Below are 17500 nucleotides of genomic sequence, written 5' to 3' on the forward strand. Positions count from 1 at the left end.
CAGTGTGTAACAGCTAGCAGTAGCTGCTGTGCTCTCTCAACTCTCTCCAGTCTCCTCAACTCTCTCTTATTAGGTTCAAAAGTCATTATATCCGCCAGTAATTCTGTCAGTTTTCTGCCAGCTAGTTAAATTCAACACCAGTGTTGGGCAAGTTACTTTCAAAATGTAATATACTACATATTACTAGTTACTTTCATTTGAAAGTAATACGTTACTTTACAATATTACTTTCTGTGTATAGTAACTCGTTACTTATTACACTACTTTTGCATTACTTTCACCAAAACAACAGCAGCAGCAGAATGACATCGCCGCCCCGGAACATCCCGAAAAATTATTTCAACTGTGTTGAAGTCAGTGTAAACAATCCAAAATTCTAAATATTATTCTTTTCCTTTGTTATTGTCATCTGTCGTGGTTATTTGCATTGAAACACACAGTTTGATTAGGAAATGATTGTATCTTTTTTAAATATGTGCTTTGATTGGCATTCTTTGCATCACTGCATACCTCTCCAGCAATGTATATGTTGAATGTTCTGTATTTGTTGCCATATGTCTGTCTATGTACTGTAATGTAAGGAGGAAAACTGTGCGCACATCCAAAACCGCAACCTTGAAAGAAAACTCCTCCAGCGAGAAACTTTCTGGATCTATTCCCTCAACACCATGTCCCCTAATGGTTTAAATGAGGAATTTGATATCAAACCTTTTCTTTAAGCAATCGCCATTATGAGTGCCTTCTGTATAGCCTCAATAGCCAGTTTTTAACACATCTTAGAATTCCTATGTGCAATACTCCAGCTAGTCCAAGAATAATGACTGACTATTAATTTGGACTAGACATGGCTTTTGATTTTTTAATCTAATGAATTATTGCTGTTTTTATGAGCATTCTAGTTGTGGTGTAATTTGTCATATTCACTGTTGTCTCTTTCTCTTTTCCCCTTTAGGCTATATTTACATTGTATTTTCTAGGCCTACTTAAATTGTTTATCTATTTTGATATTTAATATTGTTGTCTTCTTCCTATTAGTCTTACTATTATTATTAATTATTATATCCCCCGCCCGGCTGTGATGACTTGCTTTGATTGTCTACCTGGTGACGTCTCATACGCACCGGCCTATTTATTTTCTCTTGTAACTGCTGTCATTCATTTGCCTGATGAAGACCCGATAGGGTCGAAAGCTTGCCTTCCTTGAGCGCAAATAAAAGCGGGAGCTTCCAATCAGTGTGCGGACAATTCCTTTATTTTATGTACTGTAATGTCTCATGCTGACACAATATTCATGTGCTTAACAATTGCTGTACCGAAAGCAAATTCTGCCGACTTGTTGTGCAGTCCTTAATAAATGAATCTGAATCTGATTTAATCAAATATAACTCAATTTGTAACTTGAGTTACTTGACAAAGTAACTGGTATAATATTACTGAAATCCTATAAGTAATAAGTTATATTACTGAGTTACTGCTAAAAGTAATATATTACATGTAATATGTTACTTTTGTAATGAGTTACCCCAGGGGCGGTTTTAGCATCAGACCTTTGGGTGGGCTCAGCCCCCCCAAAGGTCATGGACCGCTGAACCCCTAGGGGGGTCCGGGGGCATGCCCCCCCGAAGAAAATTTTGTACAGTTTCAAGTAAAAATGGATCAAGCTGGTGCACTTTGAGATCAAAATGAAGAGACTAGATCTATGAAGAACTACACACATCAATATCTTCTTTACCGTTCTGTGGTTTTACAGCAATGAAAAAATAATTGTTTCCCTATATACATTATACTATATATATTCTGCATACAGGTTACTTATGGTAGAATTATGCTTGCATACATAATACCAAAATCACTTCAGGGGAGTTTCAAGTAAAGTAACATTTTGCTTTGTAGGCAAAACAAAAGTAAAATTAAATCAAAAGGGAACTTCCTAACTTATTGGCTGGAATAAAATTCCGACAAGATAATAATATACTGTAAGCACTAAAGCAGGAGTTTGCAGTCAACTAGTTGAAATTAATATGTGGCAGTATTTGTGGGGGTCAAAATCTATATAGGGTGTACCACCACAAATAGATCAGTGTATGGGAAACACTGACTATTAAATTGTGTGACTAGAAAGACACCAATAAATCTGAGAAAATGAACAACAGCACTACAACGGTGGCATTACAAATGGTATTATGAAATTATTGTGGGGAAAAACAAGAATGCCACTTTTTTTCATGAACTTTAACTCATTGAGTGCCAAGGACGAGTATAGTCGTCAAATCGAATAGTAACGTAGAGTGCCAAAGATGACTAAAGTCGTCAATTGCGTTTTTTGACGGTGGGACGTGGATCAAAGCCTCGTGCATCTCCTGTAAAAATATTGTAGCTATTGAAGGTGTATAACCTATTTTATGGACCCATTAGGTGGCGACAGTGCTCTCCAGATTAGAGAAAGTTGAGGAAAAAAAGCAGAAAAAGCCCCGTGATGAAAGAGAAACCGATGCATGAGCCAGAGCGGCACAGATTGCTCTGGCTGCCTGGAGCCAACATTAGCTGCGAACAGCAGTCAATCCGCTCCCACAAATGAGCCCCTCTGTCTCTGCTGCATAGTTTCTCCACACGATTAGCCGCCAGAAAATAAAACCAAAGCCAAACCATTCTCATGAGAATGGTTTGGCTTTTCAGTGTCGCGCTGGGAGCCGGCGCACAAGGCTGAGCGCTCCGAAAATAGACTGGGTGCAGCGCACTTTGAAACGCGCAGCAGAAAGCCTATAATCGGACGCAGCTTCATCCCAGCTCACAACTGAAACCCCAGAAACGCAGACGAACGCGAGCCCGATCCAGACTCCCCCGACGAGCGGCCGCCATCCGAACGTGGATCCGTAAGGCAGCAGAGCCTGCCATAGCAGGCAGCAGAGACTCGCCTGACACACGCAGCAGCCAGCAGAGCGAGCAGAGCCACCAGAGACACTCCCACAGAGGAGGAGTTTGGAGTTGAGGGGTGTGTGGGTGCTGTTCAGATGTTTCAGGTCAGAAAATATTAGCTTCAGAGTCAGTGAATGTGCTTGAAATGCTTCATTTCACAAAAGGCTGAATATCTCAGCTTCTAATTTGAAACGCCTGTTTTTGCTGAAAACAACCTATCTTCTCCGGCTCATAACTAAAGAACGGAAAATGGTATCAATAAACTTTTTTTTGCTGATGATACAATAGAGTCTCCTCGTTCTTTGTGCGTGTTCGGTGTTTACATAGTAATATCACACAATATTCTGTGGGCCTCGAGAAATCACTGAAAACGCTCTGAAACTCTGGCACTGGGAGCGTCCGTTCTCCAAAAGTGGCTGGCACTCAATGAGTTAAGCAGAAAATTAAAAAATAGTTTTAAAGCAAAAATAAATAATAAATAAAGATAATTTTAACAGAAACTGCTACTAATGACCACCATGGATTTGGAGAGATTTTTTTTTTTTTTTGGGTGGGCTGAGACTATTTTTAGGTGGGCTAAAGCCCAGCCAAAAAAGGCCTAGAACCGCCCCTGAGTTACCCCCAACAATGTTCAACACACACGCACATGTTGTTGGTCAGGATCTGTAACGTTAACGTTAGCCTATTTGTTTTGCGCCGTTCAATATTGCTAGTGCTGTATCAACTTCAACTTTCACTTTGGAAACAGGCGAGTTAAATTCACAGTTGAAGACTTGTACTCACTTTGGGTTGTAAACAGGAAAGAACGTGAAGTTTCTTCTTTGTCTAAAAGTTATCACAACAAAAGAACTGACTTCTCGTGCGCAGGGGACGCCCCGGCGACATTAAACAAGCACACCCAGTGCAGAGAAGCACTAGAGCGGGGGAGGGGGAGGGGAGGCTTCTCTGAGTCTGAACTGGGTGCGCTCGTTTAATGCTGCCGGCGCGTCCCCCACGCGTCACGGTAAGTGGACTTGGTATTTTTATGCCTCCGCCGGCGAAGCCAGGCCGAAGGCATTATGGATCCGGGTTGTCCGTCCGTACGTACGTACGTACGTACGGCCGGCCGTCCGTACGTACGTCCGTACGGATGTTTGTTAACGCGATATCTGAGGAACGCCTTGACGGAATTTCATCAGATTCGCCTTAAACATTCACTTAGGCTCAAGGATGATCTGATTAGATTTTGGTGGTCAAAGGTCAAAGGTCAAGGTCACTGTGACCTCTCGAACGCCATTTTCAAGCTTGTTAACGCGATATCTGAGGAACGCCTTGACGGAATTTCATCAGATTCGCCTTAAACATTCACTTAGGCTCAAGGATGATCTGATTAGATTTTGGTGGTCAAAGGTCAAAGGTCAAGGTCACTGTGACCTCTCGAACGCCATTTTCAAGCTTGTTAACGCGATATCTGAGGAACGCCTGGACGGAATTTCATCAGATTCGCCTTAAACATTCACTTAGGCTCAAGGATGATCTGATTACATTTTGGTGGTCAAAGGTCAAAGGTCAAGGTCACTGTGACCTCTCGAACGCCATTTTCAAGCTTGTTAACGTGATATCTGAGGAACGCCTGGACGGAATTTCATCAGATTCGCCTTAAACATTCACTTAGACTCAAGGATGATCTGATTAGATTTTGGTGGTCAAAGGTCAAGGTCACTGTGACCTCTCGAACACCATTTTCAAGCTTGTTAACGCGATATCTGAGGAACGCCTGGACGCAATTTCATCAGATTCGCCTTAAACATTCACTAATGCCTGGTTCAGACTACACGAATTCAGCCCGATAATAGACCGATTTGGTCGTGCGCGACAGATTTTCAGCGTCGGGCCCGAATATGACCGTCGGGGACGACGATCGGCCGTCTTCACCTCTTGTAGTGTGACATAATCAAAGACCAGCGTCGGGACCAGTCGGGACGTCTAGGACGCCTCACGACGCCCTGACGAAAAGACTGGCATGTCAGTCTTTTGGACATGGTTTCGCCTAGTGTGACACCCCGGAAGACAGGTATCAGGTCCTGGGGAGACCGCTCCCCGCTCGATACAGATTTCACCCGCTCGCACTCACCGCTCCGCTCCGCTCAAAAGAATAAAAGAGATAAAAAGGCCAGGGTGTAAACGCCTGGGCAATGGGCATTGCTCACTACAAATAACATGAGCTCAGCAGAGTCGGCTGCATGTTCGTTTCTCTTCCTTCTCGTCCCGCAGCAGCTGGCAAGAAAATAGTGGGCGTGCACATGAAGTCAGTTGGAGGCTGGAACGGACATCACAGTGCATCACAGTAGAGCCTGTCACTCATCCAAATAACGTTAATTCTGCAAGGGATATATATAGCACCTGGATTACATACATGTTTCACATAGGGTTGTGTTTGGATTTCAATGTTTTATTTTGCCCAATATTGAAATGTTTTACAATTGCATGTTGTGCTAACATAAACATTATTTCTATCTACCACTTTAGCCTATTTAGGCTGATTTGGTTGCTATTTCTTGTCAATGTAGTGGCCTCAATGCATCCTGGGAGATTTCGTTCACAGGTCCGCCTCCCCGACGACCTGTGAACTCGCTGACGACAGCAGACGACGTGATGACGGTGGCATATGATGCTCTGTCAGTGTTAAGTGAGAATACACTTGTAGTGTGGCCAGTCTCCCGACCAAGACATGTCACGAATTTATGGCAGTATGATGGCCTCGTCTGACATGGTGACATCGTGAACGACAAAAAATATCGTGTAGTCTGATCCTGGCATTAGGCTCAAGGATGATCTGATTAGATTTTGGTGGTCAAAGGTCTAGGTCACTGTGACCTCTCGAACGCCATTTTCAAGCTTGTTAACGCGATATCTGAGGAACGCCTGGACGGAATTTCATCAGATTCGCCTTAAACATTCACTTAGACTCAAGGATGATCTGATTAGATTTTGGTGGTCAAAGGTCAAGGTCACTGTGACCTCTCGAACACCATTTTCAAGCTTGTTAACGCGATATCTGAGGAACGCCTGGACGCAATTTCATCAGATTCGCCTTAAACATTCACTTAGGCTCAAGGATGATCTGATTAGATTTTGGTGGTCAAAGGTCTAGGTCACTGTGACCTCTCGAACGCCATTTTCAAGCTTGTTAACGCGATATCTGAGGAACGCCTGGACGGAATTTCATCAGATTCGCCTTAAACATTCACTTAGGCTCAAGGATGATCTGATTACATTTTGGTGGTCAAAGGTCAAAGGTCAAGGTCACTGTGACCTCTCGAACGCCATTTTCAAGCTTGTTAACGCGATATCTGAGGAACGCCTGGACGGAATTTCATCAGATTCGCCTTAAACATTCACTTAGACTCAAGGATGATCTGATTAGATTTTGGTGGTCAAAGGTCAAAGGTCAAGGTCACTGTGACCTCTCGAACACCATTTTCAAGCTTGTTAACGCGATATCTGAGGAACGCCTGGACGGAATTTCATCAGATTCGCCTTAAACATTCACTTAGGCTCAAGGATGATCTGATTAGATTTTGGTGGTCAAAGGTCAAGGTCACTGTGACCTCTCCAACGCCATTTTCAAGCTTGTTAACGCGATATCTGAGGAACGCCTGGACGGAATTTCATCACATTCACCTTAAACATTCAATTAGGCTCAAGGATGATCTGATTAGATTTTGGTGGTCAAAGGTCAAAGGTCAAGGTCACTGTGACCTCTCAAACGCCATTTTCAAGCTTGTTAACGCGATATCTGAGGAACGCCTGGACGGAATTTCATCAGATTCGCCTTAAACATTCACTTAGGCTCAAGGATGAACTGATTCCATTTTGGTTATCAAAGGTCAAAGGTCAAGGTCACAATGACCTAACAAATGCCATTTTCAAGCTCGGTAACGCCATATCTCAGTAACACCTTGACTAAATTTCTTCACATTTGGCTCAAATATCCAATTCTGCAAAGAAACGCCTTGATGCAATTTCTTCCAATTTGGCTCCAACATCCACTTGGACTCAAGAATGAACTAATGGCGGAGGCATAAGTCCGCGTTGCGGTCGTTCTAGTTTATTATTAAAACGGCACACATTTATTTCGAACAGATAATTAATCACGATGATCCGATGTAGAAGGCTCAGAGGTCGATGGGGGGTCGGCCAATCACGATGGTCGATGCCATCGTCCATCGTGCCAACCCTAGTATTAACCAGACAATTGGACTCGAGTCATAGGGACTCGGACTCGAGTCGACTCGAGTCGCAAATTTGACGACTTCCGACTCGACTCGGACTTGGAAGGTAAATACTTGAAACTCGACTCGGACTTGGAAGAAAATGACTCGAAACTCGACTCGGACTTGTGACAAGATCAGCCGAGTGCACCAGCTGTGCGTACGCCTAGGTTTACACGCTACGTCCGATGTAGAACTCAAAGTTACGACTAACTTAATTTTATGACTAGTGCACCCTGTATGCGCTGCGTCTGTGTATGGAGCAGGCGTAAAAGTTACACCCAAATGCGTAGCTACTCACTGACAGCTGTCTCATCTTGATCTGCGCGTGATGCGGCCGGAATCTTCTCCAAAAATATCGATCGATATGTGCTGTAAATATAGACGTTTTGGGCGCAGGACCTCCGCTCGTCGGCGGGTTTTAAGCTGATGCGTCGGAAGATCTTTCAATTTCTTCCTGACTTCGTCAACTGCCCGCAGTGCGCAGTCTGCCATCGCATTCAGTACTGATTGCACTTGTGATCAAACTGCTTGTGTTGGCGCTGTTAAATTGAGCTGTGAGAACGTTTCTATGCTTTGAATACAACTCTATAAGTTTGAGCTGAGTTGGAGCTGTCTGTCAGCTGTCTCGAGCTCATCTGAGAGAAGTGTGTTGCTTGGCAACAAGCACGTATTAACGTGAACGCGCACGTCTGCAGCCTAAATAATCTCTGCCTTGTCATTTTTTCTAACCTGTGACTCGACTCGAGACTTGACTTGAAATAACATTGTGACTTGACTTGACTTGCCGACAAAAGGAAAGACTTGGGACTTGCTTGAGACTCGGGACCAATTGACTTGAGACTCGCTTGGGACTCGGATCAGAGGGACTTGGACAATTGTCTGGTATTAACCCTAACATACATGTCTTTTGGTGGTGGGAGGAAACCGGTGCACCCAGAGAAAACCCACACAAACACGGAGAGAACATGCAAACTCCACACAGAAAGGACCTGGGACGGACCCGGGTTCGAACCCGGGACCTTCTTGCTGTGAGGCAACAGTGCTAACCACTGAGCCACTGTGCCGTCCGATTATGTATTTTCATGGGCGGAGCCGAACTGGTGGCGGAAAGTGGCAGATAGCAGTTGAATATGGAAGATCTGGATGACTTCTCCAGATATATTGAGAAGGTTTACCAGCAACAGACAGGTTATCTTACACAAATAAGCTAACTCTTTCAATGGGGTGAGGTTTCCTGACCCGTACTCACTGTCAGGACGGATCTACATCGCCAAAGTTGACCACGCCCCCAGCCAGCTACACCCAGCATCTATGACGAGATATTGACTGTATCTATTGAAGACAAGAGTCAAAACTCTCTTTGACCACAACGCTGCACCATTTTGGCCTGGGGGGAAAAGCCTCCTCGTCTCCACAGAACCATGACAGCCAATCGAAGGTGTCTGCTTCAGGTCAGAATGGCAGATTTGCTGTGCGCTGATGTTGCAATGGAACAACCTATTAGCCTTCTGTTTTTATCAAAGTAAGTTCTTTGCTACTTGTTTCCTCTGGTTTTCTGCCACCATGCAACTGCAGTGTGACATCTACTCCAAATTGGGCTATATAGACTATTGGAGGAAAAAGGAGACATAAAATAGAAAAATATACAAGTGTAAGTAAAAGTACTACAGAAATGTATAATGTTTTCTGTATGGTTTATATGATGTGTGATATGTGTTACTGTATGTCCCGTTGACGCCATGTTGGAAATAAGTGTTCACACTATTACATGTTTATCGCTTGGATTTTGTTGTCTTTTATATCCATAATAAAATCAATCAATCAGCCCTCTCACACACACACACACACACACACACACACACACACACACACTTACATGCTCACACTCTTCGCACATAATTGTGTTGGTCAGCTCCCCCACAAAGATGCGGTCGACAAAGTTCATCTTCACACCTTCCTTCCCATATGCTGTTGGGGAAAAAGACATAATATATAAAAATATAAAAGTGTAAGTATAAGTACTAAAGAAAGGAGTAATGTTTAATGAATGATTAGGTGCTATGGTACTATGAGCCATAAACACCATAGCTCATCTGACAATGTACTCCTATACTGATTTTGGTCAAACTAGTCACCAGTAGCTCTCAAATCATCTGTGAATCAACTGCATTAATGACAATATATCAGTGGCAGAGCAGAGTCTTCAAATTTAACACAAGTGGGTCGAGGGCAAGTAACATAACAGAGGAGCTTCATCGAACAAAGGGGATAACATTCTCCTTCGTCCCCCCATCAAGTAGACCTTTTTCACAGTGGCCATTTTGTGTCTAAAAGGCAGGAAGTAACACAGGTGCAGAACATTAATGAGGGTTTCCAACTTCCAAGTTCCAATCCATTTAGGTGTTCCAGTGCGATGTTTTCCTTGCACCTTGGTTTTAGCCTGGGTAAACCCAGCCCGGTTGCCTGTGTGCAGGTGAACGATATGATATATGAACGATATGAAAACAGGGTGGTTTTCTACCCCACTTGGGGTCAAACAGGGTGACGTTCTTTCCCCTACCCTCTTTGCTTTGTTTATTAATGATTTAGCCCAACAAATTAAAATGAAAAATCTTGGTCTGCAAATAGGTGATATGAATTTGAATGTTTTGTTGTACGCAGATGATATAATTCTCCTAGCAGGGAATGAGAAAGAGCTGCAGATTATGTTAAATGTTGTTAATCTTTGGAGTAGGAAATGGAGATTATTAGTTAATAGAGAAAAAACTCAAATTGTACATTTCCGGAAATCAGGTACAAGGAGAAGCACTTTTGATTTTCATGTTGGAGCTATGTCATTGGCATATACCAGTTCATATAAATATCTGGGTTTTACTTTTGATGAATTTTCTACATTTGAAGAGGGCGTTAGTGTGTTGGCCGACACTGCTGGTAGAGCCCTGGGTTCAGTAATAAGTAAAGCGAAAACTTGTAAAAATCTTGGTTATGCTACATTTTCAAAGCTTTATGGTGCATGTGTGTCACCAGTTCTGTTTTATGCAGCTGGAGTTTGGGGAAGAAAGGAATTTTCTAAGGTGAATGCCATCCAAAATCGTGCAATCCGATGTTTTCTGGGCATACATAAATTTACACCTGTGTTGGCTTTTCAAGGGGATATGGGTTGGGAGCCTTGTTTGGTCAAACAAAAAGGTGAAATGTTGAGATTGTGGAACCGTCTATCTAATATGCCAGAGAGTAGAGTAGCAAAACAAGTGTTTAACTGGGATAAAGCACATAACTATCCATGGTGTAATGATATGAATGATGTGTTCAGGGAAGCCGACCAGCAATTTATTTTCAGAAACAGTTTACGTTGTAGTGTTCGCTATATTAAACATAGGCTATTTCTTGATTATAAAGAAAAATGGGCCAATGACATCTGGCTCAAACCAAAACTTAGAACATATGTTCAAATTAAAAATATGTTCACTCCAGAACCCTATGTTACTTTATCCCTGGATAGATCCAGAATATCTTTATGTGCCCAGTTGAGAACGGGTACCCTCCCTTTGGCTATTGAGGTTGGCAGGTTCAATTCTAGAGGAGAGACGTTGTACTGTATGTGAATTAGGTGTTGTGGAAGATGAATTTCATTTTTTGTTTCATTGTACGCTATATGAGGAACCAAGATTGTCTCTATTTCAGTTAATGCAAAATAAGAAACCGGAACTATTTTGGTCAGGAGATGATGCGAAGTTGGAATGGTTGTTCAGAGATGAAGTCTTCAGTTTGGCCAGGTTTATTGGGACGGCTTGGAAATTCAGAATGGAGAAGTTGTTCATCTGAATATATAACTCTGTCTTGTCTTGTTTATGTTTGAGCGTTTTGTAGCTTGTTTGTTGATTTGTTTGTATTGTTGAACTTTAATGCTTTGTGTCTTGTAAGCCGAGACGGGCTGGGCACCTTGAATATGGTGCATGACACAGAAATAAAATCTATCTATCTACCGTATCTATCTATCTATCTATCCCAGCCTCCACGTGACCTCTATGTGCTATCAGTCACGAAGTCTTCGTGACTGATAGCACATAGAGGTCACGTGGAGGTTGGGTTTACCCAGGCTACCTTTGTTTACCCTGCCTTTTAGACACAAAATGGGTGCTGTGAAAAAGGCGGATTGCCTCCAGCCTGATTATAATCTGAGCTGTATGTCCATGAACGGCCACAAGATGGGGCTATTGATCAAGCCCATGTGTCGAGTGGAGCATAGTGTCGATATGAACCTTTGACTTGGCGTTTGGTCTCCTCATCTGCTGTTTTCTCCGTGGGGTTGTTGAAAGCCTTCAGAATGCTGGCTTTGACCCTCTGGAAATGACAAAGACAAACATTTAATTGAGGAATAAAACACCCCCGCCCCCCCCCCCCCCCCCCCCCATACACACACACACACACACACACACACACACACACACACACAAAATAGAAAATAAATAAATAAATCACAGTTGCTCTATTGCTCTATTACATCCATTAATGAAATATCAGAATATTGAATAAGGCTCAGTTTGACAAGTGCACCTATTAGAAGCATCCTTAGAGTATAATAATCATTATGCTCGTCTAGAAACATTAACGTAGTAGTTCTCTTATTTGTGTGTGTGTGTGTGTGTGTGTGTGTGTATGTGTGTGTGTGTGTGTGTGTGTATGCATGTGTGTGCGTGTGTATGTGTGGGTGTGTGTGTATGTGTGTGTGTGCATTAACGTAGTAGTTCTCTTATTTGTGTGTGTGTGTGTATGCATGTGTGTATGTGTGGGTGTGTGTGTGTGTGCGCGTGTGTGTGTGTATGTATGTGTGTGTGTGTGTGTGTGCGTGCATGCGCACGCGTGTGCACCTTCATGGGCCCTCTTATTGAAGGTGACATGGTCAGTGAGTGTGTTGGTGAGAGAGAGCTGTGAAGAGGCACAAGCAGAGTAAAGCACCGATCAATAGATAATTGGCCATGGCCTGTCTGTGGTCCTGACCAGTCGGCACCCATTGTCCCGGGACCCACGCAGTGGACTGGCTATTTAGGTCAAAAAGCCTCGTTAATCCCAGCCCGCTCAGCCATGTAGACCATGCAGAGCCTCTCCTACTAATTAATTACCAGCAGCCCCCACCCTGCCTCCCCGCCCTCGCTCCCCAAAGTAACAGCGTGCACTGTCCCACGCAGGATGGGCCAGGGGAGGAGGGGGCTAGGGGGTGGAGAGGGTGGTAGAAGGGTGCAGGGGTGGAAAGTAAAAAAAGAAGATGGGGTGAAGAAGACAGGCCATGCCCTGAGAGAGTAATACCTACCGTCTCAGCTAATTGGTGATAATTGACTTGGGACAAATTAGCATATTTAGACCTCTGATACTAATGGCCAATCAACACAAACACTTAGGGCCTCTAAGGTTGGTGATAGCCTCTGGAGAAATACCAGTTACACACACTCAAGACTGTGTGTGTGTGTGTGTGTGTGTGTGTGTGTGTGTGTGTGTGTGTGTGTGTGTGTGTGTGTGTGTGTGTGTGTCTCTCTCAGTGTATTATATTTGTGTTACTAATGCTCCTATTCAAAGTGAATTAGACTTTATTCAAGTTCACTAGGTATGGATTAATCACTGCTGGCTTACGAAAAAAAGTGTATGTTGTGTGTGTGAGTGTGTGTGAGTGTGTGTGTGTGTGTGAGTGTGTGTGTGTGTGTGTGAGTGGCAGTGCATGCGTGCGTGCATGTTTATAAATAAACTGTACCTATAATACTTCTATGTTTGACACCCAGCATGATGTACTGTATGTGTTTGTTAATTTTAAAAATATACAGCTGTATATTAAAGTCCATATTGAGTGTGTCTGAGTGAATGAATAGGGCAGGAGGCTTCACCCCTCTTTACCTCCTTGATTGGTTTGGGCGGGGAGGGGGACTGATGTGAGTGAGAGAGAGAGGGAGTGTGTGTGTGTGTGTGTGTGTGTGTGTGTGTGTGTGTGTGTGTGTGTGTGTGGGAGGGGGTGGTGGGTGACCCTCTAGCACAATGGGACGGCCCTGGAGCTCCATTCAGCAGCTGTGGGTTTCCCAAGATCACACAATGATGCCGGTCGTGCCACTTGCAAGTCCCTTAAGTGGCACAACTGTCAGCGTTCACAAGTTTGAATGGGAGCAGGGGAGCCCAGCCCGCGGCCCCTCCCAGGCCCCGGGCTGACCACTAAACACACCCGCTAACGTCTCCTCCTGGGTTCACAGAGCCACTGGTGGGGCCACAGGGGCCAGTTCAGCCCCGCAAAGGGCCGCGGCGGGGTCCCCTAATTGCCCCGCAAAGGGGTGGGGGGCTGAGGGTACTCTGCACTTGCCAGAAAACATGGCACCATAAGGCTGAAACACAAAAAGTGGCCAGCCGAGCATAGAGCATAGAGCAGGGCTATTCAACTGGCGGCGCGGATGAGTTCATCAAAAAAAATATTGCAATATTAATGTTTTTCAGGAGATGCTGTGATGTAGCCACAAGAAAGGTGCAATATTAATGTTTTTCAGGAGATGGCGCTGTGATGTAGCTAATCAAGAAAGATGCATTATAATTATAAATGGTTTTTCAGGAGATGTGTGATGTTGCTAGCTAGGTTCTAAAAAAGAAATAGGGTTAAAATGTTTACATTAGTTTTCCTTTCTTGCTGTACTACAATGTTACAATGCTGTGAGACGTAGCTAAACACAAAAGATGCAATATTAACACGTTCACTGCCAATGACGAGTTGACTCGTCAAACACAATCCAACCGTTCACTGCCAATGACGAGTTGACTCGTCAAAAAAAATATATATATATTTTTTGACGGTGCTACGTGGATCAATGCCCCCCACGTCTCCTATAAAAATATTGGAAGTATTGAATGTGTATAATCTATTTTACCGACCAACTAAGTGGCGACAGTGCTCTCCCGACAGAGAGAAAGCCAACCAAAAACAGCCGCGGGAGGAAGCCATTCTCAAGGAAATGGCTTGGCGATTTTACAGTCATCAGTCACCAGACTCGCCCGAGAGCGGCCGCGCCAGCAGCAGCACACCGAGAGCGGAGAGCGGTGCTGGCGTGGGGGATTGCAAATTTGCATAATAGATTATGGGTGAAACACACTTTGAAACACCCGCAGAAAGGCCAGAATCGCACGCATTCCGAAAACCCAGAAACGAACGAGCCTCATTCTCATACTGTAGGCGAAAACGCTTTCACGCTGCTGCACACGGGCGCACAACGGTGGGGGGTTCCAAAAATAGACTGGGTGGGCAGCATAAAGCCTAGAATCGCACAAAGCTTCATCAAAGCTCTCAACCGAAAATCCAAGAAACGATTGAGCCCCATTCACAGTCCACACTCGCCACACTCGCCGACGAGGGGCCGCCAGAGAGGGAGGCTGCTCACTGCTCAGACAGGCAGGAGAAACTGGCTTGTGACAAACGCCACCAGACACGCCCACGGAGGGAGGAGTTTGAAGGAGAGGGTGTTCAGAACTATATTGTTCAGATGTCTGATCTCTCACTGATGCCAAAAATAAATGGTTAAAGTGACTGTTCTGCCTGTTTGATTGAATTTCACAAAACTGCGATTATCTCAGCTTCCTGTCTCAGACGCTGAAACCATGCTGTACTCAACGGCTAATATCTACATAACTACTAACTCTACAAACTAACTCTTTTAGACAGAGAAAGCACACATTCTATTAGTACTTTTGTGAACTTTGTGTTCACAAAGTCCAAGCAGAAAATTATCCTCGGCTCTTGTAAAATGAGCCAGAATCCTCAAAAAACGGCTTGGCAGAAGCTACCTACAGTAAAAAAAAAATGGCTGGCAGTGAATGTGTTAATAGTTTTTCATGAGATACTCAGTAGGGGTGCACCGATCACGTTTTTTGCCACCGATCACCGATTGCCGATCACCTATGAGAAATATCTGCCCAACCGATCATCGACCGATCACCGATTACCGATTACCGATCACAGATATATATATTTTTATTTATTTATTTTGTAAGCAGCTATAGCAGTCTATTATAGAACAGTTTCCATTTTACATATAGGCCTACATTTCATCCATCAAATTGAAAGTGCAGCACATTTTCTTTTTTTTCTACATCAATATTTTATACTGTGTAGGCTAAAGGAAACCGCCAACATGATTTTTTGTGTGTGAGATAATTGGAGCACAAGACTGTGTTGAACTAAATGGCTAGTAGTAGTCCAGTTCCCTCAATTCAGTTTATAAAAGAACAAAAATCACTCCACTTCGGGATTTCCATGTTACCAGTTCAATGCAGTTCAGTTCACTCAACAAAAATACTCCATTTTCCGGGATTTCCCTGTTACACAAGAAAAATAACCCTCGACCCAAGTTAACTATTTTATCGATTAAGCTAAAGCGGCTAAAGCTAACCGGAGCTATTAACGTTAGGAGGATACACGCAAATATGGATCAAACACGGACTTAACAGCATGCAAATGCCTCGGTAGGCCGGAGGACTGGAGGTAACTTCTCTCTGCTGAGTCTGCTCTAATCACCAGCTGATTTGTGTGATTCAAAGACGCAAGGGGTGTGTTGACAGTCTGGTGTGGTGTGTGGAGGTGAGTACACTGACGAAAGCAAAGCGTGTGCTTTGCAACACAATGATATAAACGTTAGAGGCACAATAGAAAGTTAAACGATAGACATTGAAGACATGAAAATGGGCTGCCTCATGTTTCTCACGTGCAGCATGATCGGCTATGCAATCGGCGACAATAAAGAAATATCTGCAGCAGCAGATCACATATTTGAGGTCAAAATCGGCCGATACAGATTGCGTGCCGATCGATCGGTGCACCCCTAATACTCAGTATTTAATACTGTGCTAGGTTCTAAACAAGAAAGAATGTTTACAGTTGTTTTCATTTCCTGATGCACTATAAATGTTTACAATGCTATAGTGTAGCTAAGAGAGGTCAGAATTGACCAAATTATATTTCAAATGGCTGATATGTGTTGTAGAATACTTAGATTTGTTTCAAATGTGTTTACTTTTGGGGCTTTAACACAGCTTTTGTTGCACAGAAATTAAGCACTTTTAAATGAAAATTAAGCTACTTTGGCAATGTAGTGAAATAAAAGTTTCAAAAATGCAAGGGTGCGGGAAGGTAGGTGCGGAGGGTGCGGTAGCACCCTCTGGTGGCAAGAGATGGGATTTTTGAAATTGTTGGATTTGGCTGTCTTGTGTTTATACCACCAACAAAATGCATTAAAAAACAGTTTGTGCTTCCGAGCTCTAATCTTATTTCATACGCGCTCTCTTCAAAAGTGTTTGATTTTCATCATAATCTGGTTTTCCATAATAATAATAATAAGTTCAGTGTTTATGCCTGTGTTGCTGTCTGTTGTAGTGTAAAACGACTAAAGGGAGAGCAGGTGCTTACATGAAAGTGAGTGAGAAAAGGAGAAGATACTGAATAATGACATCACAACAGTATAATCCTAATGTTAATTTAAAATTAAATATTCTTCTAAATATGGATAAACGTAAAAAAAACATAAAATTTTCTTCGACGCATCGAGATTCCATTCCTTACAGCACCCCCTACTTAATAATAGTTCCAGCGCGGCTGGGAAAATGTGGTGGCGCATTGTGTCAAGTCTACATATAATGGCTTGGGGAACGGTCCGGCCCCCGGCCCCTTAGGTTTCTGACAATGTGGCCCCCTGAACAATTTAGTTGAATAGCCCTGGCATAGAGCATAGAGCATAGAGCAGACACTGAGCATAGAGCATAGAACATAGCACATAGAGCATAGCACATAGAGCATAGAACATAGAGCATAGAGCATAGAACATAGAGCAGACACTGAGCATAGAGCAGACACTGAGCATAGAGCATAGAACATAGCACATAGAGCATAGAACATAGAGCAGACACTGAGCATAGAGCAGACACTGAGCATAGAGCAGACACTGAGCATAGAGCATAGAACATAGCACATAGAGCATAGAACATAGAGCATAGAACATAGAGCAGACACTGAGCATAGAGCAGACACTGAGCATAGAGCAGACACTGAGCATAGAGCAGACACTGAGCATAGAGCATAGAACATAGAGCATAGAACATAGAGCATAGAGCATAGAACATAGAGCAGACACTGAGCATAGAGCAGACACTGAGCATAGAGCATAGAACATAGCACATAGAGCATAGAACATAGCACATAGAGCATTATAGCATAGAGCATAGAGCATAGAGCAGAAACTGGCCTCACACACAGCAACTAACGGCTGCATGTCACACATTGTGGCTTTGACACTGGCCTGGGATGAAAGTCTGAT

General features: G+C 43.4%; 1 protein-coding gene across 2 annotated transcripts in view; it reads right to left on the minus strand.

The window, feature by feature from the left end:
- usp45 (ubiquitin specific peptidase 45) overlaps positions 1-17500 on the minus strand; it is a 122350-nt gene that overhangs the window by 24420 nt on the left and 80430 nt on the right. For both annotated transcript variants that reach the window (XR_014552681.1, XM_083635969.1), the window contains exons 10-11: positions 11435-11516; positions 9049-9140 (exon numbers count right to left, since the gene is read on the minus strand). Coding sequence is in view for 1 of the 2 variants with exons in the window: in XM_083635969.1 (XP_083492095.1) it covers positions 9049-9140; positions 11435-11516 (174 nt within the window). In the remaining variant the exon portion in view is untranslated. The remainder of the gene's footprint in view (positions 1-9048; positions 9141-11434; positions 11517-17500) is intronic.

This window comes from Poromitra crassiceps (assembly GCF_964638095.1).
Source record: "Poromitra crassiceps genome assembly, chromosome: 1".
In the NCBI taxonomy this organism is placed as follows: Eukaryota; Metazoa; Chordata; class Actinopteri; order Beryciformes; family Melamphaidae; genus Poromitra; species Poromitra crassiceps.